The 21,965-nt window shown below is 37.1% G+C and overlaps 4 protein-coding genes and 1 long non-coding RNA gene across 10 annotated transcripts; all 5 read right to left on the bottom strand.

Annotated features, from left to right (window-relative positions):
• Positions 1-1,048: 1,048 nt before the first annotated feature.
• On the bottom strand, positions 1,049-1,863 carry LOC113768527. 2 transcript variants are annotated; one of them, XR_003468083.1, is made up of 3 exons: positions 1,625-1,863; positions 1,448-1,473; positions 1,049-1,179 (listed from the first exon to the last, which is right to left on the bottom strand). It is a non-coding gene; the product is annotated as an uncharacterized LOC113768527 (long non-coding RNA). The 2 variants fall into 2 exon arrangements; XR_003468084.1 differs by having other exon boundaries at positions 1,643-1,863.
• A 577-nt stretch (positions 1,864-2,440) lies between these two features.
• LOC113768907 (kunitz trypsin inhibitor 2-like) lies at positions 2,441-3,155 on the bottom strand. The gene has a single exon (XM_027313412.1). It carries the CDS (start codon positions 3,153-3,155, stop codon positions 2,526-2,528), a length of 630 nt encoding a protein of 209 aa, XP_027169213.1. The 3' UTR covers positions 2,441-2,525.
• A 2,486-nt stretch (positions 3,156-5,641) lies between these two features.
• On the bottom strand, positions 5,642-8,265 carry LOC113768906 (G-type lectin S-receptor-like serine/threonine-protein kinase SD2-5). The gene has a single exon (XM_027313411.1). It carries the CDS (start codon positions 8,263-8,265, stop codon positions 5,740-5,742), a length of 2,526 nt encoding a protein of 841 aa, XP_027169212.1. The 3' UTR covers positions 5,642-5,739.
• A 1,038-nt stretch (positions 8,266-9,303) lies between these two features.
• LOC113769537 (kunitz trypsin inhibitor 2-like) lies at positions 9,304-10,017 on the bottom strand. The gene has a single exon (XM_027314008.1). It carries the CDS (start codon positions 10,015-10,017, stop codon positions 9,400-9,402), a length of 618 nt encoding a protein of 205 aa, XP_027169809.1. The 3' UTR covers positions 9,304-9,399.
• An 827-nt stretch (positions 10,018-10,844) lies between these two features.
• Positions 10,845-20,841, bottom strand: LOC113768322 (subtilisin-like protease SBT2.5). Of its 5 annotated transcripts, none has more exons than XM_027312627.1 (12): positions 20,535-20,841; positions 20,195-20,234; positions 19,840-20,063; positions 18,833-18,977; positions 18,285-18,679; positions 16,984-17,079; positions 16,817-16,889; positions 15,322-15,607; positions 13,094-13,419; positions 12,342-12,609; positions 11,756-12,037; positions 10,845-11,605 (listed from the first exon to the last, which is right to left on the bottom strand). In XM_027312627.1, exons 3-12 carry the CDS (start codon positions 20,025-20,027, stop codon positions 11,199-11,201), a joined length of 2,466 nt encoding a protein of 821 aa, XP_027168428.1. In that variant the 5' UTR covers positions 20,028-20,063; positions 20,195-20,234; positions 20,535-20,841; the 3' UTR covers positions 10,845-11,198. The 5 variants fall into 5 exon arrangements, with proteins under 5 accessions (XP_027168428.1, XP_027168427.1, XP_027168424.1 ...); XM_027312626.1 differs by having other exon boundaries at positions 20,195-20,245; positions 20,542-20,841; XM_027312623.1 differs by having other exon boundaries at positions 20,542-20,841.
• Positions 20,842-21,965: the final 1,124 nt, after the last annotated feature.

The raw sequence follows: 21,965 nt of genomic DNA, 5'->3' as shown, positions 1-21,965 counted from the left end.
TTTGGCAATGGTCAACCTGATGAAGAAATATGACCATCAGAGAAAGTGAGCTTCTTGTTTCTGACAATTTCAACTTCCAAGCCATGTAAATAAACAATAGTTTCCCAAGACAACATTTTTGTTGTTTTTCAGTTTAATATTATTATTTTCTTGGGTTAAAGAGATTGACCTTCGGAAAACCAAACAATCAATCTCTGGAAAATTTAAATCTTTGGAAAACCAAACAATCACTCGGAAGAGAAAAAAACAAATCCTTTTCAGGTTTGGATTATAAGAAAATAAAAACAAGAAAAACAAACTGCATGGCTCCCAAATTGCCATTCAGTCAATCAAAAGAACAATGTATCAGTTCAAAACTACAAAATTCAATCTATTATGATAAGTGAACCCTGCTCAATTACAATACAATCTCATCTCATACTACCTGGGGTCAGTAACTTGCTATCATCTTCTTTCCCGCAGGTGTCTCTAATATCAGAAAATAATGTTTCTTCCATTTATCTCCTTTTTGAATGCGAAGAATTAGCATAAAAGTCCTTAAAAAGTTATTCATAAAGAGGTTAACATATTTAGTTAACTCTACACTCATGACTGTAAGCGTTGGTAGATTTATTAGTTTCAGATACTAAATGATCCTCAGATATCCATTAAATATAGAAGAGATAAAAATTCAGACAAAGCCAACAATTCTAAAGCCCAAACTGCTAGCCGAAAAATCGTGGAATTTTACACAAATTATACCAAAACCTCCAATTCTCTTAGCTAAATATAATAAATTACCAAAATTTACGAAACCCACAATGGGTATTAGGGCAAAATAATTCCCAAGGTCGGTTTTTTTCTTGAAGTGGTTCGATTATTAAAGAGGGGAAACAACGAAAGAGAACAAGATTTCCTAATGTTGTGCACCAATTAAGGACGATATACTACTACTCCGTTGAAATGTAGATAGAAATTCAGATTAATTGAAACAAAAGAAAAAAGAGCGCGAAAGAGAGAGATTGAGATATTGAGAGAAGGAAGAAAGTTGAAGAAAATATACCTCCGGTTGCAAGGTTATTCTCGGTCTGAAGAACCGCGATACTCTGCATCTTGGACGCCGTCGTACCTTCTCTTCTATCTATCTCCCTGAGATTAGCTTTCCTTTTTCAGTTCAGAAACTTCTACTGCGGATTCCGTCTGTAAGTAGTAGAGAGCTACATTAGAAGATGTGGCTGGAATTTGATGATGGGGAGGAGAGGGAAAGACAAGTAAAGAGGGGCAGCCAAACAAACGGCTTCCAGAGTCCAAATCCCAGCTACCAAAGAAATCACAAACCAGTCTCCTAAAAGCAATGAAAAAAATGCTTGCACAACAAAACACAAGAACCATTAGCATCAAACAAGTTTTTACAGAGGAGGAGAAAAACATGAATACAGAGCAACCTGAAGAGAAGACCCGACCTCACTGGAGAGAAAGAAGAAAGCACAAGATCTGCAACCAACACTGAAGATGGCACGTCCTTGGGCGGTAACAAGCCCGTGGATGAGAAAAAAAAGCAGAAAACTGCACGTCAGTGGACAAGGGACAAAAGAAATACGAACTTTAGCAAAAAAAAAAAAAAGAGGGGCAGAGCAGAGGCAACCTGAAGAGAAGATCTGACCTCACCGGAGATGAAGAAGAAAGCCTATTACAACAAAGGAGGAGGTCAACAAAATTTTGTACCAGGTTCCAGAGGATGCGGATAAGTGATAGAGCAACATTATCCCAAAAAAAAACCAAAAAAAGAAAGAAAGAGAATGTAGTGGGAGAGAGAATGCAGCGGGAAGAGAGCAAATGCAGCAGAAGATCAGAAAGACGGAAGCACGGGCACATGGGACACTGGCAGGCGAGGCCAGATGGGAAAACTAACGTGCGATGCGCGAACAACATGATGATTCCAATCCACATGCCGGGCACGTGAGAGGACGACGAAAATTCTGGCTGAATGGAGTTGCCATGTTATCTACTTATGTTGAAAAGAAAAAAAATATATAAAAACTACCAGAATTAAATAGTGTAAAGAAATAACATGGTACTTTTGCTATAAATTCGAGAACTTCTATTTGTACTACTACTGCATATATTGTCGTGCTGCTCGTGCACGTGTTATGGGAAGCAGAACTTTTTCTTTGAATATTTGTATTTTGTGGAAAATTTTTATTTCACCCCAAAAAAGGAAAAAAAGAAAGAAAGGAACACATGATTTGAAGCGAAATAAAAAATGTAGATTATATTTCACTCACTTTATTTATCGTTAAAAAGTAACATAGCTAATAAGAGTTACAATGCACGTATGCAATATGTAACACTAACACACATGCTATGAAACTAGTACTTAAACAAAAAAAAAAAAGCACTTAGAATGCTTCCTTATTACATGGTTTTCCCCCATTCTCCAGGGAGATTTCCTTATTACCAGTATTATTTTATATTTTTTGTCACAAGCTTATAGCATTACATAGAATACATCCAAGAAAATCAACTGATCTCGAATCTCATGATTTTCATGCCTGCTTGAATACGACCCTGAGTGGATAATCGTTCAGAAACAAACGTCTTTCCCCATTCTGGTACAATATGCCAACATCTTTGCAAATAGCATCACAATAGCTGCAGACTGCGGGACAATAAACAAGCTTGTAGTCATAGCCAAATTTTTGAATTTTGAACCAACTGCCTAAAGTCGCAGGACCAGGATTTCCAACAACTCCACCGATGGATACAAAGCTATCAGCAGATGGATCAAGATAATTATCAACCCTCCAAACTGGAGATTCGCCACAGGTTTCTGGATAAGCAAATTGGATGTTTAAATCTGTCGAGGTACGAACAACACCATATCTCTGTTTCACAGGCGAAAATGTCAAGGGGATGCCATTTCTTTGCTCAGACATTTCTTGAAACACGCCAACTGGGCAGGTGTCATTGCCAATGCTCGATAGTGTAAGCCCTCCACCTCTGAACCTACCGCGGACTTTGGCAGGTAATATGTAGTAGTCGCGGTCAGTTCGAAGCACATTTCCAGCTGTATCTAGCACCGGCTCAGGTGCTAATTCACCAGCTGATGAGGAGGAGGTGTTTAAGGAAATGGAAAAGGCAAGGAATGAAATGATGAAAAATAGTGATGTCTTCATTTTGATACTTCTTGGCATATCACTTAACCAACTAAAGGTTGCAGTGTTTGAGGATGTAGATAACGGCTTCCATCTTCTACTTAAATAGCTAATGCCATGCACCATTTGATGATGGAGCTGTGGGCTGCCCGAAACTGACTTTGGAAATACATTTGTTCCATTTCCATTTTGATTGGATATATTTTGACTTCATTTTGGTGCTTTGAAGCGCAAATCCTATCAAAATTTGTCAGAACACAAAGGTGGACATGATACCAATTTAAAGCTATTGGCGGGCTTTAATTACTTCTTATTAACTTCTTCAGAAAACAATTTGTAGTGCTTTAGGTATGCCAGCACTCATGGTTAACATCTTTCCTTGCCTTAACTTGGGAGTGATAGTACAGTGAGGCCTTACTATCAACTTGGTTTTCAAAATGCACTCTTCTATCTCTATTTGCCGTATGTCTCTCCTCATCTTTGTCTTTGTTCTTATTTATTCTTATCTCACTTTTTTCAAAAAAATAAAAATTAGTGAGGAAGGCCTAGAATTTAAGAGGTGGAAAGGGAGATTTGAACCGGACATCTAACTCTTGGAGTCTTAATCTTTAGACCACTTCGATTTATCCCTATCTTGACGTATTAAATGAATTATTTAGTTCAGTCTACACGCAATTTCAATTAATAATAATTCAATCTCTACAAAGAAAACAATTAATCGTATAGAAAAATTATTTAATTGGCACAAACGTATGTATAAGAGCATTTTGGAAATTAATTAGTCAAAATCCGTTTTTATGCCTTTTTACAGAACATCCACACATCTATCCAAATAGATTTTTAAGCAAAAACATGAGAAAACATTTGTTATACTGAAAAGCCGATTTTCCAGAATTATAAAATCAATTTTATAAATTCAAAAACAGTTAAAAACAAGTCCCAAGTAATATGTGAATCTATCTTTTTACGTTGGTCCTAATCTTTGTACTGCCGCCAACGGTTGTATGGAGTGCTCTGGAAAGAAGTGCTGCATCAAGTCAAAGAAAATGATTTTAATTTGGTGCGCATCTTTTTTACTTCATCTTTCTTACTAGGGGAGGCTGGAACTGCTACAAGTTTTCATTTTCGACTTACGTGAACAAGAAGAAGAGAACTAAAGTCAAGCCAAGTACTTAAATTCAAAGGATAATTTCAGAAACCTCCCCTGAGATTTCTAACAATTTCACTATGCTCCCCTAAAGTTTAAAAAATTACACCTACCTCCCTTGATTTGATAGTTATAGTAACAAAACCTTAAAATAATTATTCACTTGGCCAAATTTTTCAATGAATATCCAAAAATGCCCTTGTGTAATGAGTTTTAATTTACTACTCTATATAATTATAAGATTATCTAGTGTAATTATAAAGAAAAGGTGCCAAATTTTCTATGTCCATAGCTATTATTTGATAAACAACTATAATAATAATAATTTTATCACTATGATAGGATACTTTTGATGGCATTTTATTATGAATTTAGATTTATAAGATAGAAAAGAAAATGTTGAAATAATTGATCTAGAGTTTATGAATTTTTCTAGCAGTGGGATTATCATAATTTAGTAGTGGTTTTGGACCATTTCTTTTTTATTTTTTGTTAATTTTGATACCAAAAAATAGAAAACAAAGATTAGGAAAAAAATGTTGGATTACATATAAAGTTAACTCATCAAAAAATCACTAGTTCAACATTTCATTACAATATAAACTAGAGGTAATAATGGTAGTTCTACCATTTTATTGACAAAAAAATAAAATTAAAAAGAATAAAATAAATAATTTTAAAAATCATTCTAAGTATAAGCATACCAAACAAGGGAATTTCATTAACATATTTAAGGATATGATTGTCAGTTTAAATGGCAAGGGAGGTGTGTGTAATTTTATAAACTTCGAGGGAGCTAAATGAAATTATTAAAAACTTCAAGGAAGGTGTTTGAAATTATCCCTAAATTCAATACATGGACAGTATTGGAGGTGCAGTCGAGCTCAAATAGTGCGCTATCTTGATTCAAATTAAAATATTCAGACTCGAGTTCGTCGAACTCTTGAAAGTCAAGTTTGATTTTTTATTTTTTTTTACTTACTCTAGCTAAAGTTTGACCTTGTGCAAATCGAGCCCAATCGAACTTAATTGAGTTTAATCGAATTTAAGAAATATAAATTTATATTGTGTATAATTTTAAATAAGAGACAAAATAGATATTTCACACTAATAATAAAAAAATATAATATATATCTCTGTACTCCACATTAGATTGGTTTTATCCCATAGTAATAGCACGTAAATGTGTTGATGTTTTTGGAATTGGGAGGCCTGCAGATGTCTACATATCTTTCGGATATTCCCGCAAAGACAAAACAAGAAATGCCTTTTACAGAAAGTTGTAAGATCAAGATTATTGATTGTTATGCATAGGGACTTGCATTTCTCAGCAAAAGGCCAACGCACTTAGGGCGGAATAATTCAGCAATACACTGACATAATTTCAGAATTCTGAGACTTGTAACATTATTCGTTGGGATTTTAGAGACTACCAACGTAAAAACTGATGTCTTTCATCTACCTCGGCCCAGACAAAGTTGAAGGCAGTATCGGACTACCAAGATAAACAACCACTTGTCCCTGATCACCAGCTGCCTCTGTCCTAACTGTTGATGAATTCGTGAAGTCATAGTCGAGCTGATTGGTTTCAGGAACTAGCAAACCTTCCAGCGCCTTAACTACTAATGACATTGAAGGCCTGTTGTTGAAATTTCCCTGCAGACACCATGCAGCAATCCTCATCATCTCCACTGCTTCCTCGACGTGGATCAGCATATCGCCACTTTTCCTGTCAACCATGTCCTCAAGTCTTTCTTCTTCAGCTTTTCTCTTGAAAATACTAAGCAAATGCCTGTCTTCCTCAATCTTCGAAGAATCAAAGTTCTTTCGTCCACAAAGGATTTCCAATATCACAATGCCAAAGCTATAAACATCCACTTTTTCTGTGATAGTGGAGCTCAACCATTCAGGAGCCAAGTAACCTGGTGTTCCTCTCATCCTTGTAACAACTCTGCTTTGATCCTTTTCAATCAGCTTTGACAACCCAAAATCAGCAACTTTGGCTCTGAAATTTTTATCTAGAAGGATATTTTGGGGTTTGATGTCGAAATGAATTATTTTCTTACTGCAATCTTCGTGGAGATAAGCTAATCCCCTGGCAATGTCCGAGATGATTTTTCTCCTCGTCCTCCATGGAAGAGAATAGCTTTGCATTTCACCAAAAATCCATTTATCCAAAGAACCACTAGCCATATGTTCGTAAACCAAAAGCTGGTGGGATTTCTCAAAACAAAAACCAATAAGTTTTACCAAGTTAACATGGTGGATGCTCCCGATTATCTGCACTTCCGCTAAAAACGAGTCCTTCAGTTGAGCCGAACCATCAAGACACTTGACTGCTATCTTTGCGCCATTAATTAGTGTCCCTTCATAAACAGAACCAAATCCTCCTTCCCCAAGTTTTTTGCTAAAATCTTCTGTCATTGCTTTCAAGTTCTGATAAGAGTATCTTGTAGGCATTCCCGGTACCTTCTTCAGAAAATCCCCCTCAATTTCATTGGATTCCTTGAATATTCTCCTTGAAACAACCAGGCAAGAGCCGATTAAACATACCACACCAAAGAAAGCCCCAAATGTTGATGCCAGTATAACTGTTTTACGCCTTGACGTGTTGACACGAGTATTCTGCACCTTAACGAGGAGAGTCGTATTATAAGGTGATCCGATATAATACTCATTGTCAATAAAAGAAAAAACTTCATTTAGTAATGAGCAATTGCCTCTATCCCATCGATTTCCATTGTGAGAAAACAGAGCTGCCTTGCATGAACAGCTACTTAGACATCTACTTTTGCAGTCCTCCACTACCGTCGTTATGCTGTCTAAGCTTGAATCAGATGCAAAGTAAGATGTATTATTTAGCTCTAGAAGAATATGTTCTTGGGAGTGATTACAAGAAATTGGAGTGAGTAACGAACATCCAAGATCGGGTTGTCTGAACATTATTTGGCTGAAATAGCCCTCCTGGTCATTGGTTGTTTCAATACAACCACATTGCCCTTTTGAACAGACCCCATATTTGCCGCACACAATAGGGTATCCACAATCACCAACATACGGGTTCAAAAGATCAATTACCTCTATAAATTTATCCGTTGCTCCCCACTGATACACTTTTAAATGCCCATCGGGCCCAAACTTCATGAATTGAGCTACTAATGCTGGAGGAATGGTAAAGTCATTGAAGCTTCCGTTCCTGAACTCATAATAACGATAACTATTGATGCCAGACACATAGTATCTTTGAGGTGGATCAGACTCTATGTAAGCTGACAAGCCATCAGAGCCAACAGCAAGAGAAAGCCGACCTTGACTCCAGGCGGATGCGGAAACACTAGCTATCAGCTTCTGCCCAGGAGCCAACTTTTGTCCCAGAAGTAACGAGTCGGTGGGATGATCGAAAGACTGCCAAATGGATTCATTGTTTGGGCCAAATAGGACCAGGTTTCCCATTTCTGTCAAGTTTAAGCCTGAAACAGACCTTCCTCTAGTGTTGCTGGACCATATTAAGGTGCCGTCAGAGTTTGCCAAAACCAGATCTCCATCTTCCTTTAGTTGCAACTTTGCGTTATTCTGAACAGGATTATTCCTGTTAGCAGACCAAACTAGATCTCCACTATTAATATGAAGCCCACATGGGGAAATGAGGACTCCAAAGAGGCATTCACTACCTCCCGTGTTACAGTAAAAGCCGCACACATAACATCGTCCATCACTCTCAGTCAGGAGGATGGGTGCCATTGTTAGACTTCCATCTGCGTCGTTGATGACCATGGAAGAAGTAGAGATGTGGTTGATCCACGAAGCGGGAAGATAGGCAGTTGAATTATAATGCACGTTTTGGGCACTGAGAGATAATGATGAGGAAAACAGGAGCAGACTAGCAAGAAAATGGCATAACGTAGTAATCTCTGTTCTACAACCATCGCTTGACTTCGAAAGGTTGTTATGCTTTTTTGGGTTTGGACTTGCTGTCTTGCACATAGATAATGTGGCAAATTACAAACTGAACCAAGGTAGGATACACAAGTCTCTTCCTTCATTATATGTGAATTCTCTGTTTGGGCATGGTTCAAAGTCTTGGCCAAGACCGAGATGACTGGGTCGAGTCATCACTGGAACGGACCCTCCGATACGATATCAGGACGAGATGACTCTAAAATACTTGACTAGTCGAGAACTCGACCGAGAAGTCTCCGATACGGATAGTCTTAATCGAGTCAGGCCGAGTCATCTCGAGTCAACTCGCAAATTTACATTTTACAGATTTTCTTTTGCTAATTTTTTAATTATTTTTGTTTAGCATATTTTTGAATATTATTTACAATTTTTAGAATATTAAATACTTCAAAATTTGTGTCTCGCTGAAATCATAACCGATATACGGAAATCGGTGTGAAACGGTCCGGGCCGCAACCTCGACCACAACTTTGAACCATGTTTGGCTGTGACCTGCCTCCATCTTCTTCACTTCTGATTTTTCAACTGGTTGATAGGTTCTTCTTCTCGTTCTCACCGTAGACGTAACGTTTTGCTTAGGTTGAATGCTCTGGTGATTACTTTTGAATAAACAATAACACAGCATACAGCCGTTGATGCAGATTTGGCTTCTCAAATTCTTTGTTGAAAGACTGGGACAAAAGCGACCGTCTTCCACGACAACGTATGGATTGGGTTGGATAAAATGCCTTCTTGGAACAGAAGAGTTTCTTAGAAGTCCTTCGTTCCTTCATTCGTCATACGAGTACGGGGAAAAACGTTTCTATCCATGGTAGGAATCGAGTCATACGAGTAATTCTTTGAATTGTATTGCACTTTATTTTGTGAGCTCCAAATTAACTACCTTATTCAGTCCTACAAAATCCCCTTTTTTTGAATAGAGAAATCATATTTATCACGGGTTATCTCATCATCCCAATATCATTCCCTAACCGGGCATCCTACACTTAATTGTCGAAATTAAAATGTCAGAAACTAAAACAAACTTGTAAATATTGTAATCTCATTTTCCCCCCCAACTTGGGAATAATTGAGCATGCGCTCGCAAGTTGCAATAAGGTTTGTTAGTTTGTCTTGGGTGGGGTATACATACTTTTCGTTCATTTGATGATCAAATCGTCACTCCCGCTTGAATATAACCTTGAAGGGATCATCACTCAGGGCCAAACGTCTCTTGCCCTTCTGGAAAACAATTCCAATATCTTTGCATATCACTTTACAGAACTTGCAGACCGAAGGACAGAACTTTAGCTTACAGCTTCGATCAAAAGTTTCAATCTTGAACCAACTGCCCAAAGTTTTAGGACCAGGGTTACCTTCAACTCCTCCAATGCCAACAAAGTGCTTTCCCATCAATGCATCAAGCTCACTGAGCTTCCAAACGCTAGATTGAGCACATTTTGACGTACTAGAGAACTTGACATTGGTATCAGAAGAAACGCGAACGATGCCTTTTTTGGGGTCCAATGGAGAAAAGACTAGTGGGATTCCATCAGTGAATTCATAATTGTCTTGGATGACCTCAGGAGGGCAAGTTCCATTTGCTAGTGTTAGCCCGCCTCCAATATCATTGCCAATGATGATAGCAGGCAAGATGTAATAATTTACACCAGCCCGGAGAAGCTTTCCTGCTACATCTAGCACCGGAGGAAGGGGTTCAGGAGCTGCTGAGCAGAATATCAAATTTGTATGGATTATGAAGAAAAGGAAGGAAGTTAAGAGAAATTTGTTCTTCATTGTAACTAGAGCTGTTCTTAGATAATGTAGGGATGCATTTGATCAAGTCTTCAAGCCTAAGGGCAGTTTTTATAGGGACAACAAGTGGCCGACATTGTGTGCTATACTTGAAAAAATTTGATCAAGCGGAGATTAAGTTTATTCTGATTGGACAGATTTTGACTTTCATGAAACTTGATCTCCAATTTGACGTAGTCTTTTTGTCATCTAAAGCCATTGAATCTGCCTAAAACCGACAAAATAAAAAGCTGGATTGAATGGTTTCCAATATTAATTACTCTTGACCTTGAAGAACCAAGTGGAGTAGCTGTGAGCCTCAATGAAGAGTTGAAGTTTGTGCATATTCTTCTCTCGTAAAGTTCAGATTTCAATGATCCCTTATCTTCAGAAATGGTATTAATCTCTTTCACCAGTTATTTTAATGTTTCTACATCTTAATTCAGCATCCCAAGCATCTTTAACGAATTGAAACAGAGACTAAATGTGAAACAAGTGGTGGTACTGTGAAACAGAGACCTGATGATTTGATTCTTCCATGATCAATAACTTGAGCGGAGAAGTTAGTTTCAATTTCGAGCAGTGGTAATTATGTGATACGAAATTCTTTCCCTTGATTTCTTGAGACTAAATGGGATCAATCATGGACTCTATATTAATCACAGACAATGGTAGACTTTTTCAGATATAGGTCGGTTAGTTGAACATTGCATCTTCAAACATTGTCCACTAATCGGATTGGTAAACTTTCTTTCGACTTGAAATCTAACTAAGCAATTTACCCAGTGAAATGTTATTCTTTATCGTTTGAATAGTGATTCACCAAAGCATTAAAGCTGGGAAACTCAAAGCAAGTAAAATACAATAATTGGGCAAACTGCTATTTAGTTCTTACATGATGAAGAGTAAAAAATACAGCCAAGGAAGATTTGACCTACCAAACAAGGCTACTTCTCTCACAATAGTAGAGGGGAATACAAGGCATTCCGCCGTATTACAAAATAATTAGCGAAACTTACATGACTGGAAGAAACTAGGGATCTCTCCCTCATATTAGTTAACTTTACATATATTACTTTATATTTTGGACAAAATACATAATCTACTTTTATGCATCTTCTTATTCCCCAGAACCCAAAGAATACCACAAGCATAGGAGTGTTTTTCAACATTGCATGACCAAACTATCGATTGTAACCCATGGCTACAACAGGAACCCTGACCTTGTGCCTTCTGCTTCCTTTCAATAAAACCTCTCCAAAACTATAGGATCCTGTTACTGACCGAACAGTGAGAGTAACAGTGAACTTCCCTGATGCACCAGGTCTTAGAGTCATTGCTGGAGGATTGGTTTCAATGGCAATTTCTGGCGCCATTCTTGCTGTAATTACATATGTTTCTTCTTCAGCAACATTTGTGACGGTGCGTGTAACCGTCTGAGTTCCCACAAGATGTGAAATTGCGATTGAGGGGCTGTTGAGATTTGATGGGCGACCAAGAGTATAGTTACAAGGGGAATGTGAGAATTTTCTTATCTCATTAGCATCAACACCAGGCACAGTGCATACGAAACCCAAGTAATCTTCATAACCTAAAAGATGCATCAGAAAAAGAAATGTCAAGATCGTTAAACCCCTATTTTCTTTTCTTCTTTTGGTGGGGGTAAGGGCTGGGGAGGGCTGGCTAAGTGTCATGTAAGCTTTTGTCATGGCTATAAAAGAAGGAACAACAGGTAAATTACCAGCATCAAAGACAAGACCAGGATCCAGAGCAGCTCTAGGATTGACATGACCACTTCCATAATCAAAAGGAGTTGCTTGGACAAATGTCATTGTTTCTGACCCAGAATACTGTTGAGCTTGCAGAGGTCTCTCTGCTCTGTCAATGGTTGTTGATGTTGTCATCAAGGCAGATTTAATTGCAGCAGGGCTCCAATGAGGGTGCTTTTGTTTCACAAGAGCTGCTATTCCAGCAATGTGTGGAGCAGCCATGCTAGTTCCAGATACCATAGCAAATTCCTCACCTGCTCCAGTTAACAAAGAATTTTTTGAGCTGCCTGATCTTTTAAATTCTCCAGTTCCATAGTACCTACTCAATTTATGTCTACTGTATCCTGCTATCACTATAAATTAGTGAAACAAGTATTGAATATCTATATCAAGTATTATTTTCCAGGTAAAAAAATATATATTTGCCATAACTACTCGTATCTGATCCAGAATATACATAGAATCCGCCTTTTGAGCTCTTCAAGTGTCTTTCCATCTTTATGTAAGCAATGATCCAAGACCTCAAGTATTTAGGACTAGTAACAGTGAAATATTTACCCACGTAATTCGCCTCATCGGTTCCATTAGGTGCCCATGCAGCCCAAATTAGAGAACCAGGGGCCAGGATATCTGGCTTGAGGATGTCTGCATCTTCAAAGCTATAATCTCTGATATTGGGCCCACGAGATGAGAAAAGTGCTACTTGTGGAGCTGATTTGTGGAGTATGGGATTCAATCCATCCCCTATGCTTCCTACTGCTTTGAAGCTCTTCACTCGCCCAGTCCAATCCCTTGGTGTAGAAACATTATAGTAGTCTATAAGCTCCTACATTAAGTGATTAGCCATGATGTTACACGAAGGTGGCGAACAGTAATTGAATGTTGATGAAAAACATATTCAGACTTTGGGAGGAAAAAATGAAACAAGCCCCCCAGAATATTAGCACATCAGAGCATATCTAGATGCACCTCAAAGTGTTTACTGGTACAATTTGCCTAGTACATGTCAACAAAAAAACCAAAGCACTTAAATGCAGAAAACTTTCAACTGTTATATTAAGTATCCTTCACATTAACTTTTGACAAATTTCAAGATTTAACAACTGAATAACCAGCATATTATCCTGGTGGCGAAGCAAACATTTTTGCTTAAACCTCATAGTCATAAGACAAGGAGACAAAGAATAGAATAGTAAATGAAATGGCTACACCTGCAAAAGTAAGACCGGCAATCATCTGTTTCTACCAATGAGTTCCCAGATTCTGCTTGTCATAACAATTAACAAGAAAGAAACCAAACACGGACTCACCATTGACTTGCTAACATCTGCGATTAGAATTCCTGGAATACCAACAGGAACAGGATCAAATTTTGTTCCGGGAGAAACATTTTCTACTGCCAGGACAAAGCCAATAGCACCAAGGCTCCTAGCTGTTTCTGAGACCTTCTTAATTGAAGCAGTACCAATAACAAAGTTGAAGGAATAGCCACAAAGAAGAATGTTTCCCTCCACTAAATTTTTGTTCAAAACTTCTGGCCTCTGGCAGTCTGATGGACTGTACTTCACAACAGAGGAATCCAAAAGCACGTCATTGGCAGCAACCATGGTATATGTTCGATTTGCAAGGGTAGCAGCTGCAGAAAGCCATTAAGTATGGGTCAGAATGAGGAAGGAAGAGGCTCTATAAGGAAACAGTTAATCAATCACCAACAATTAAAACTATTAAGAATTTTTTTGTGCAAGGCAAGTAAGGTCAAAGTATTAGTTAAAGAAAGATGCTTCACCTCAGAGCACTCCAAAATTTATGACCAGTAGCCCAAAAGAACAAAAGCCCTAGCTTATTGGGAACTCAACATGAGTTGGAAGTTAAAATTGGGTGGTCATTCATGGCTTTTAATTTGGACTACATCCTTGTCCTTCCATTCTCTCTGATTACACTTGAATAGAGCATGTCCAATTGATATAGAGATGACAGCAACCAAAATTACTCCTAGTAATACTTTATATATCAAGGCAATTTCAAGTCTGCATTCAGTTGAAAAAAATTGACTTATACTAAAAGAAATCTGATTAGACAATTTATGCACTTAAACCCTGGTAAGCAAGTTCCTATTACAACTACTACTTTTCCTCCACAGTGAATGGACAACGAAATAAAACCAATGATCACTACCTCCCGTTTCACCAACCTAGGAATTTGAAGGAAAATATGTTGAATACAAGTTTCTGTGTCACCATTTAGCTTTAGTATTAAGAATGATACAGTAACTTGAAGAATTTACACCTTTGACGTACATAAGACCTGTTAAATTTCCACCTAATTAAAAGCTTAAGCTGTTAAGAGCTCAGAACGAGTTATACACTTACATACTCCAGCACAACCCATTCAAGAATGACTTGAACTTCTCTGAATAATACCAAACACATGCGTAATCTACAATAATAGGTGGCAGTGAGAAAGAAATCGAGCACCGTCGCATGCTTTGCAACTGTCCTTGCAAACTTAGTTTCCACATTGTATTAGAGCAAACAAAATCCTATGTTCAATCCCAACAGCTACCCACTACAAAGTGAGCATGTATCACGCTAATATAGAAATTCAGCCCAAACAGGATAGTAGACATTAACGTTAGACAACAGAAATGAATAATTTTCTCTCATCTGAGAACACTTTAAGCTTTTCATGTGGTACAGATCCAGCAAGAGCCAAGAGGTGACAAGTTAATGAGACTCTTCCCTTAGTTGCAAAGCTGTGACTAGCTCAGGCTTAGGACAGACACAAATCTGAAACTCGTGCATTGATTTTTCTCTTAGCCACCCTATCCTCATTCCTAAGTGATAATGTTCTTCCTTGGAGATTGCTATGTCATTTCAAGATAACAGAAATACTTCCACGCACATAATTCTCTTAGAAACCAGTTAATGGATAGGGGTTCAAGAGTTGCAATCACACCTTAGAATTCAGTGTGCTTTACTTTAGGATCAAAAATATTATAGAGATTCTAATTTGGTTATTTATTATCCCCCAAATCTTACTATTCTTGTTCATGTCTGCAGGCAAACAATGGGTAACAGGATGAGTTTATAATCTATTTACTGTTGAATCAAACTTCTGCTTCTTGACAGGACCGATAAGAAAATAGAAAAAGGCAGCAGGAGGCTCAAAAAGATGTAAACTTGTTTCACTGGGAACCCATACTACCCAAACTTGATAAGCTGACACTCCAACTCTCCTCCCTGGTTTTCACCCAATAAAACAATAAAAAGAGGAACAAAAGGGAGATTTTGGTAAGGTTCCAACTAAAGAGAATTTCAACTTGAATTGTCATCATCTTTGTTATGATATACCATACAGCTCAACCTCCTAAGTGTTATGTCATAACTTCCATAAAGTAACTTGTCAAGGTATGAAACAGAATCAGCAAAACTGGACAAAAGATCAAAAACCAGACAAAGCATCTGGCTTCATGCAACCAATTAGCACATATCCAAACTTCTACAAAATTTGTCAAACAACATAATTCAGTATTACTTACGTGACAACCCAAGTCCAGCTAAGATTTTCCCATTTCCCAAAGTCAAATGGTTCTTATATCTCCGGTCATCAACTGCAGCAGCAACAGATGCAATCCATGGGCTATAAGAGAGCAAAGTTTTAGGAAAAGGACCTCCATTTCCTGCTGCCTGTGCAACAAATACTCCAGCTTTAACCGCTGAAAGAAGTGTAGCATCAAAAGGGTTTAAGAAAGTAGTCTTTGTGGTTGCTGGGGGACTGTTTGGCCCCACTGAGAGATTGAGGATGTCCACACCATCATGCACAGCCTATTGAAAAAAGGAAACTTGAATCAGAACCTCTGAGCCAATTCACATATGAAGGTGGATATGCTTGATATTGATTGACATATGCAAGATGGATATGCTTGATATTGATTGACTTCACAATGTCATGATGGTTACAAAGAAGAACAAGTAAATCAGAAATCTCACACATGAGCTCTTTCTTAGTCTACAAGACGCATAGGTTAATTATGCACCTTGCATAATTTGTTTCTGTTATTCAAACTGAAATCGCAAAGTATATTTGCTAGCTATAAAGAAATTCCCTTGACATTTTCAATGTCATGTCATAATGATTTCAAAAAGTAGCAAGAAATCAGTCTTTTTCCGTATATAAATCCCAAAACCCAGTTCCTTAATATTTTGCTAACATAAATCTTGACCGCCAAGAAGTAAGACAAAAGAACACAAAGCGACTTATGTTTCTAAAATTCCTTTCATAACTCCAGTACATTGAGCATTTTTAGTATTCCATACACACGTGGGGATTGTATTTCTAGCTGAGGTTCATGTTTAGCACCTTAGTAAATAGGTGCTTTGCTTGGAGGAGTCCTCATCATTGGTCTGCCATTTACAAAGTAAATCAAGGTCATCGTTTACATCTCTCACAATCACCACACATTAACTGAGAGGAAACCAATGTGCTTACCAGACATGGAAAGAATACTTGGTCTAGTGATGTCAAAATTAAGGACCAGAATATTTCATGAAAGCAAACATTTGAAACGAAATTCCTATACATGTCTGCAACTAAAATCTACGTTATCACAGTATGAAGTTTAGAGTGGAGGGACTGATCACGAAAACTTTGAAAAGTAACCCTTTTACAGGCTCAGTCAACATTAGTTACAAAAAGACAAGAAGACAACAAATAGAAGATGATCCACAGCACCAACAAACAAACCACAAGGTGAACCAATAAAATCACAGATCAGCCCTGAGCAATGACCAAATTTTTTATTTAAAGGACAATCAGGGCTTTGAAAGGCAAATACATACTTCAAGTTGCCTAGGTTAAACATCAAAAAGATGGGGAACGGTAGTTGAAGGCATATAAGAGCTAAAAATGGTTAAACTGTACACAGAATACAGCAACATTTGACTGTAAAACAACAATGATATTACCACTCCTTTTGTTACTTTCCTCCACTTTTTGACATTCAAACTAGATGGAATACTGGGAAATCATAATACCTGATCAATGGCAGCAACCACATCTGCAACAAATCCACCAAAAAGCCTATACAGTGCCTTGTATACAGCAATCCTGAGCAAATGGACAAGCAATTATTGTGAAAGTTAAATTTTAGCACAAAATATGCTAACAGTGTTTTTTATACTAATTCTCATTAAAGCCACACCTTGCACGGGGTGCCATCCCACTTGCTCTTCCAAATTCAAATCCATGCATTCTTACTGGAATACCATTGTTTCCAGCTGCAATTGCTGCTATATGACTGATCAGAAGATTGTATGCACGAATAAATGTTAATAAGCAGATCAAGGTGCAATGAAGCAACTAAAAAGCACCAGCTCAAGAAACACAACCATATTTTTGAAATTACAGATGTCCAAATGTTTTTGTCAATCCATAGCAAAAGCATGCTAACCAGATAACGCAATCTCAATAAATGAAGGCAAATCACAAAGTGGAGAACATGCATATTCCTTGAACAAAAACATCTTAAATCAGCAAGAAAAAAATCAAGAAGAGAATATATGGTGATAAAGATGATCTACATTTGTATAAACAGGACAAGACAAGAAACGAAAATAAAGATTCAAACATCTATATCTATGAAGACATGATTCCAATAGAAGTAAAGATCAATGCTAAATGCAAGAGCTAGCCTCTTTCAAATATTTGTACAATCACTTAGCAATCTTCTTCATTTTTGTGCATAATCTTTTGATCCATGTGAAGAACAAAGTATGTGCAGATGCACTAGACGGAAGGCCCATTTGGTTTTAGCTCTTCTACATGGCCCATATATGAATAACCGAAGCATCAAATCAGTTTTCAATTATTCGCACTGACATGATATTTTCCTGCAACAGTGCATTCACTATAGTAGGTAAAACGCAAGGTTCAATCTTCAAACATAGGGCTAAAATATCAGGTTTCTTTTTGTTTGCAATCACTTGACCAATGAAATCACATAACAAGAGCATCAGACTGCCCATTCTCTTCTCATACAGTCGTAAAAACACATGCAAATAGCACCCATGTGCTCGGACAGACCCTGCAAATTGGCTGAGCAACTCTCACAGCAAAAGAGGGGGTATAGACTAGCTTTTGAAAAAAAAAAGATTGTTTACAAGTAAGGAAGGAAAAAGAAATTGACCCTGGGACCTAAAATTTGGCAATGCTGCTCTTTGTGTCCAAATGGTTTGATTATTCTGTCAGAAGTTTCTTGTAATCCAAAATATTGCAAGTCACCAATAGATTGCACAGCAACTCTTTTGGTATTTGGTGACAGAAAAAAGATCATTTGATACCTCATGTAGTTACCACATGCATAACATGCATCTTGTTTTCTTGGATTTCCAATATATAAGTTTTCAAGCATTCAAGTAAATCCAGCACACTGAATAAATGTAAGCAGGAAAAGTGAGCAAAGTGTTCACATGAAGATAATATATCAAAGCATGGTGGCAGAACCTTCCATGTCCATCGCCATCCAGTGGAGAATCAAAGTCAATTGAAGGATTAAATGCACCAGCAGCTTTAGCAGCTTCTGCAAAATGTTGGGCTCCAATAATCTTTCCATTGCAAAAGTCCCTCTTTGTGTCTGGATTAACTTCACATTTTCCTCTGTACTTTGGCACAGGTCCATAGGGTTCAGAGTTGTGGGTAGAAAAGCTAGGATGATTTGGATGAATTCCAGAATCCACAAAGCCTAATATAATATCTTCTCCAGCCCTGTCAAAGCCACCACCTGTTGGCCATACTCCAGTTGGAAGCCCCAAAAATTGTGGGGTGTGGGTTGTAAGTCTCCTCACCTTCCAATCTCTCTCCACAGACTTCACACCAGGGGCTTGTCTCAGAATTTCTGCCTACTCATATAATGACAGTGTAAGGAAAAACAACTGGTACCAAATTGAACCTTAAACAGTCCAAGAATTAGAAGTTATTTCTTCTCAGTTTAGACAAGCTAACATCAGAGAAATGTGAAGAAAAGAAGAGTTGAAAAATGCAGAGAGTATCACCTGCTCAGGTGTAATGTGAACAGCAAAGCCATTTATAAGATGACGATAGCTGTAGACTTTCTTGTAGGTCCCACGGTCAAACAACATACCAAGAAGCATGTCATGTCTCTTCTCCAGGTGATGCGCATATGATGTAACTGCCTCACTGAAAGAAAGCAAAACCATAAGAAACAAGGTAAACAAGCAATCGGCTATACGTGTCCAATCAATTAGGATTAAAGATAACCGCAATTCTAGCATTGTAACAAATTAGGATTCTCAATTACTTTTCAAGTTCCTTTATCATTGTTTTGGCTACATAAATTGGACACAATCATTTGCTTTCACTTAAAAACTGCAAGAAGAAGATGAGCCTTGTTAACTTCAAGGAATAATTACCAGCACAACCTCTTGTCTACCAGCTTCTACTTTGACACATAAAACCAGCTATGCCAAGCAACTGCTCTCAGCATCAATTTGACCAAACCACTCAGCACATGTCCAGTCAATCAGTTCTCACATAGTTTGCATAAAAGTGCACGTATAGAAGCAGCATAATCAGAGTCTGTCTAATAACAAGATAAAAGTTACATAACCAGAGTCTGTCGACATAGGCACAGTCTGTCCAGTAAGTTTAATGCTCCTACAATACCAAGTCCACTTCTCAAATTCCAAACAATTGCAGGTAGGCACTTCGCATTACTTGAAATCAGTAGAATATTTCTCTTAAGTAGATTAAAAAAAAAATGTAAGAGATTAAGACAGCACTGATATTTGTCATAACTAAACACTCGAACTAACATAATACTTGAGAAGTAATATATAAGCCACACCAAACCGTCTTATTTTAGCATCAATTTTGACGAATAAATCAGGCACATAGAATAAATAATCACATTGTCCGGAAGTCAAACATCACTTCTTCTATTTTACATTTTAACACCAAAACATGAGGAAAAAAAAAAGATAATGTAGAACGAAACATTGATTTTGACGCCCCAACCAAATCAGCAAAAAGATTCCAGTACCTGGTCACATCAATTTTCTCATCAGAATCCGAATCTACAGCAGTGGCTTCAAACCCAATGACACCACCTTTATAACTTATCACAGGCTCTCCTTCGATCATTACCATATAAATCTCAGCTTTTCCATTATGAGTTGAGAATCCCAGTAGCATTATTGCAATAATAATCCCAATCTCCATTTTTCCCATTTTGCTGATCTTCTCGGCGTCACCTCAAACAATCAGCTGCACACAATTTCACAATCATTTATCACCACCCCATCCCCACAAGTCGCAAGAACAACAAGAATAAAATGCCATGTAAAACGAAAAAAAAAAACGAAACAATGGCTTTGTACACATAAATATGCACGCACCGTATAAAACACAGACAGAACACTGATATAAAGTTCAAACCTGCAAAAAGACTAAAAGGGCGTCTTCAGATGATGCAAGTGGAGAAGGATAAAGTCCAAGAAAATAGTACACTTAGTATAATCTACTAGAATAGAACTAAATATTTGTAAAAGTGCAGCACGATTATTTCTTTACTTTTTTCCAGCAAGAAATGCAAGTAGGAAGCTGAAGAATCAAGCAAAGAATCAGAAAAACAAAAGAAAAATAAAAAACGGAAAAATAAACTCCCAAAAAATTGAAAAATGCAACCAAGAAAAAAGTAGTAGGAAATGGAGTAAAAGGAAAAGCTGTGATCTTTACCACTCACATTGATCCAAGAAAAGAATCCAGAACCAAATAAATGGCAGGCTCTATTTATTATTATTAGCACTTGTTCATCAACTTTTTTAGCACTTTAACCACAGCCCAGATGGTAAATTTGTTACATAACTGAATGAGAATGGGAAATGAGATGAGAGGAGAAATGGGCTGTGAGTAGAAAGTTGAAAAGAGTAGTGTTGAGTGAGAGTTTTTCAGAGTGACCTTTCAGCTCAGTTGGTTAAGGAGAGAGAGATGAAAAGAGTGGACTGTACTGTAGAGTGGAGTGGGGTGGAGGGGAGGGCAGTGGAGGTAGTTAGGGTTGTTTAGTCTATTTATTTTTATTTTGGGAAAATCATAAACTCAGCGATTACGATCATGCCCGATTCCGATGTGAATTGACAAGAGTCTCACTCTTTTTTGGCCTGTTTGGGAAAAAAGGCTGTGTGATACATACATAAGAGAGTTTGTATCTAATATTTTGTTTATATCTAATAATATATTTCACTTCCATCTAATACATACACGTTTGGATAGCTAAATTTTTTTAAATAACATTTTACTTGTATCATAAATATATTTTTTAATCTATATTTTTATATTTTTATCTTATATATATCACATTACAAAAATTGTTACAGTAATTATTTCAAATAATACTCTATCCATATTTTGTTAGGTGAAAATAGTTTTAAAAAAATAGGGAGTGTAGTTTCTATTGACAAATCTCATGTCTGTAAAATGCCAAAGAGAAAAAAGGAGTTCGTGTAAAAATTTTAATTGTTTGAAAAGGAATTATTTTGGGATTTTTTTTTTTAAATGCTGTAAACACTTTTTTTTCAAATTTATCTTTTGTGTCTCTTGAACATTTTTTCCATACCAACTGCTAAATCAAATAAGAAAATTTTTATATAATATTCAATCTGAACGGAGTGGGAATGAGACGTGGAACGAAAATGATATGAGAAAAATGTTTACATGCAATATAAAAAAATAAAAAATAGTGGGGCTGGTTGCCACTTTTAATGACGCGACAGACAAGGGACCGGGGATGGAGGAGGGTCTTGATGGAATCATGACATTACCGAGTAAGAAATAGGACCTATGGCTATAATTCTTTCTTCCTTAAGTTTTTTGTTTTTTAATGCTACTACACATTTTGGGGGTTTTTTTTCCTTCTTCCAAGAGATGAGTTGAATAGGCGTATGGTTTTATACAATACTATGACGAATTTGACCAACAATAGTTAAACAAATACTATGAAGAATTTGATAGTTTACTAGTAATTATATGTGTCAATATTTGATAAAGATACAATTGCAAATGAAGATCTCTAATTGTCATTCAAAAGTTAATAGTAACTAGCTAAATTTATTTTTTTTACTCTATAAATACAAAACTTTGTGACAAGTATGAGTTTCTCTATAAATTAAT

This window comes from Coffea eugenioides, chromosome 4 (genome assembly GCF_003713205.1).
Source record: "Coffea eugenioides isolate CCC68of chromosome 4, Ceug_1.0, whole genome shotgun sequence".
Taxonomy (NCBI): domain Eukaryota; kingdom Viridiplantae; phylum Streptophyta; class Magnoliopsida; order Gentianales; family Rubiaceae; genus Coffea; species Coffea eugenioides.
This window is presented reverse-complemented; position numbering and strand designations above follow the sequence as displayed.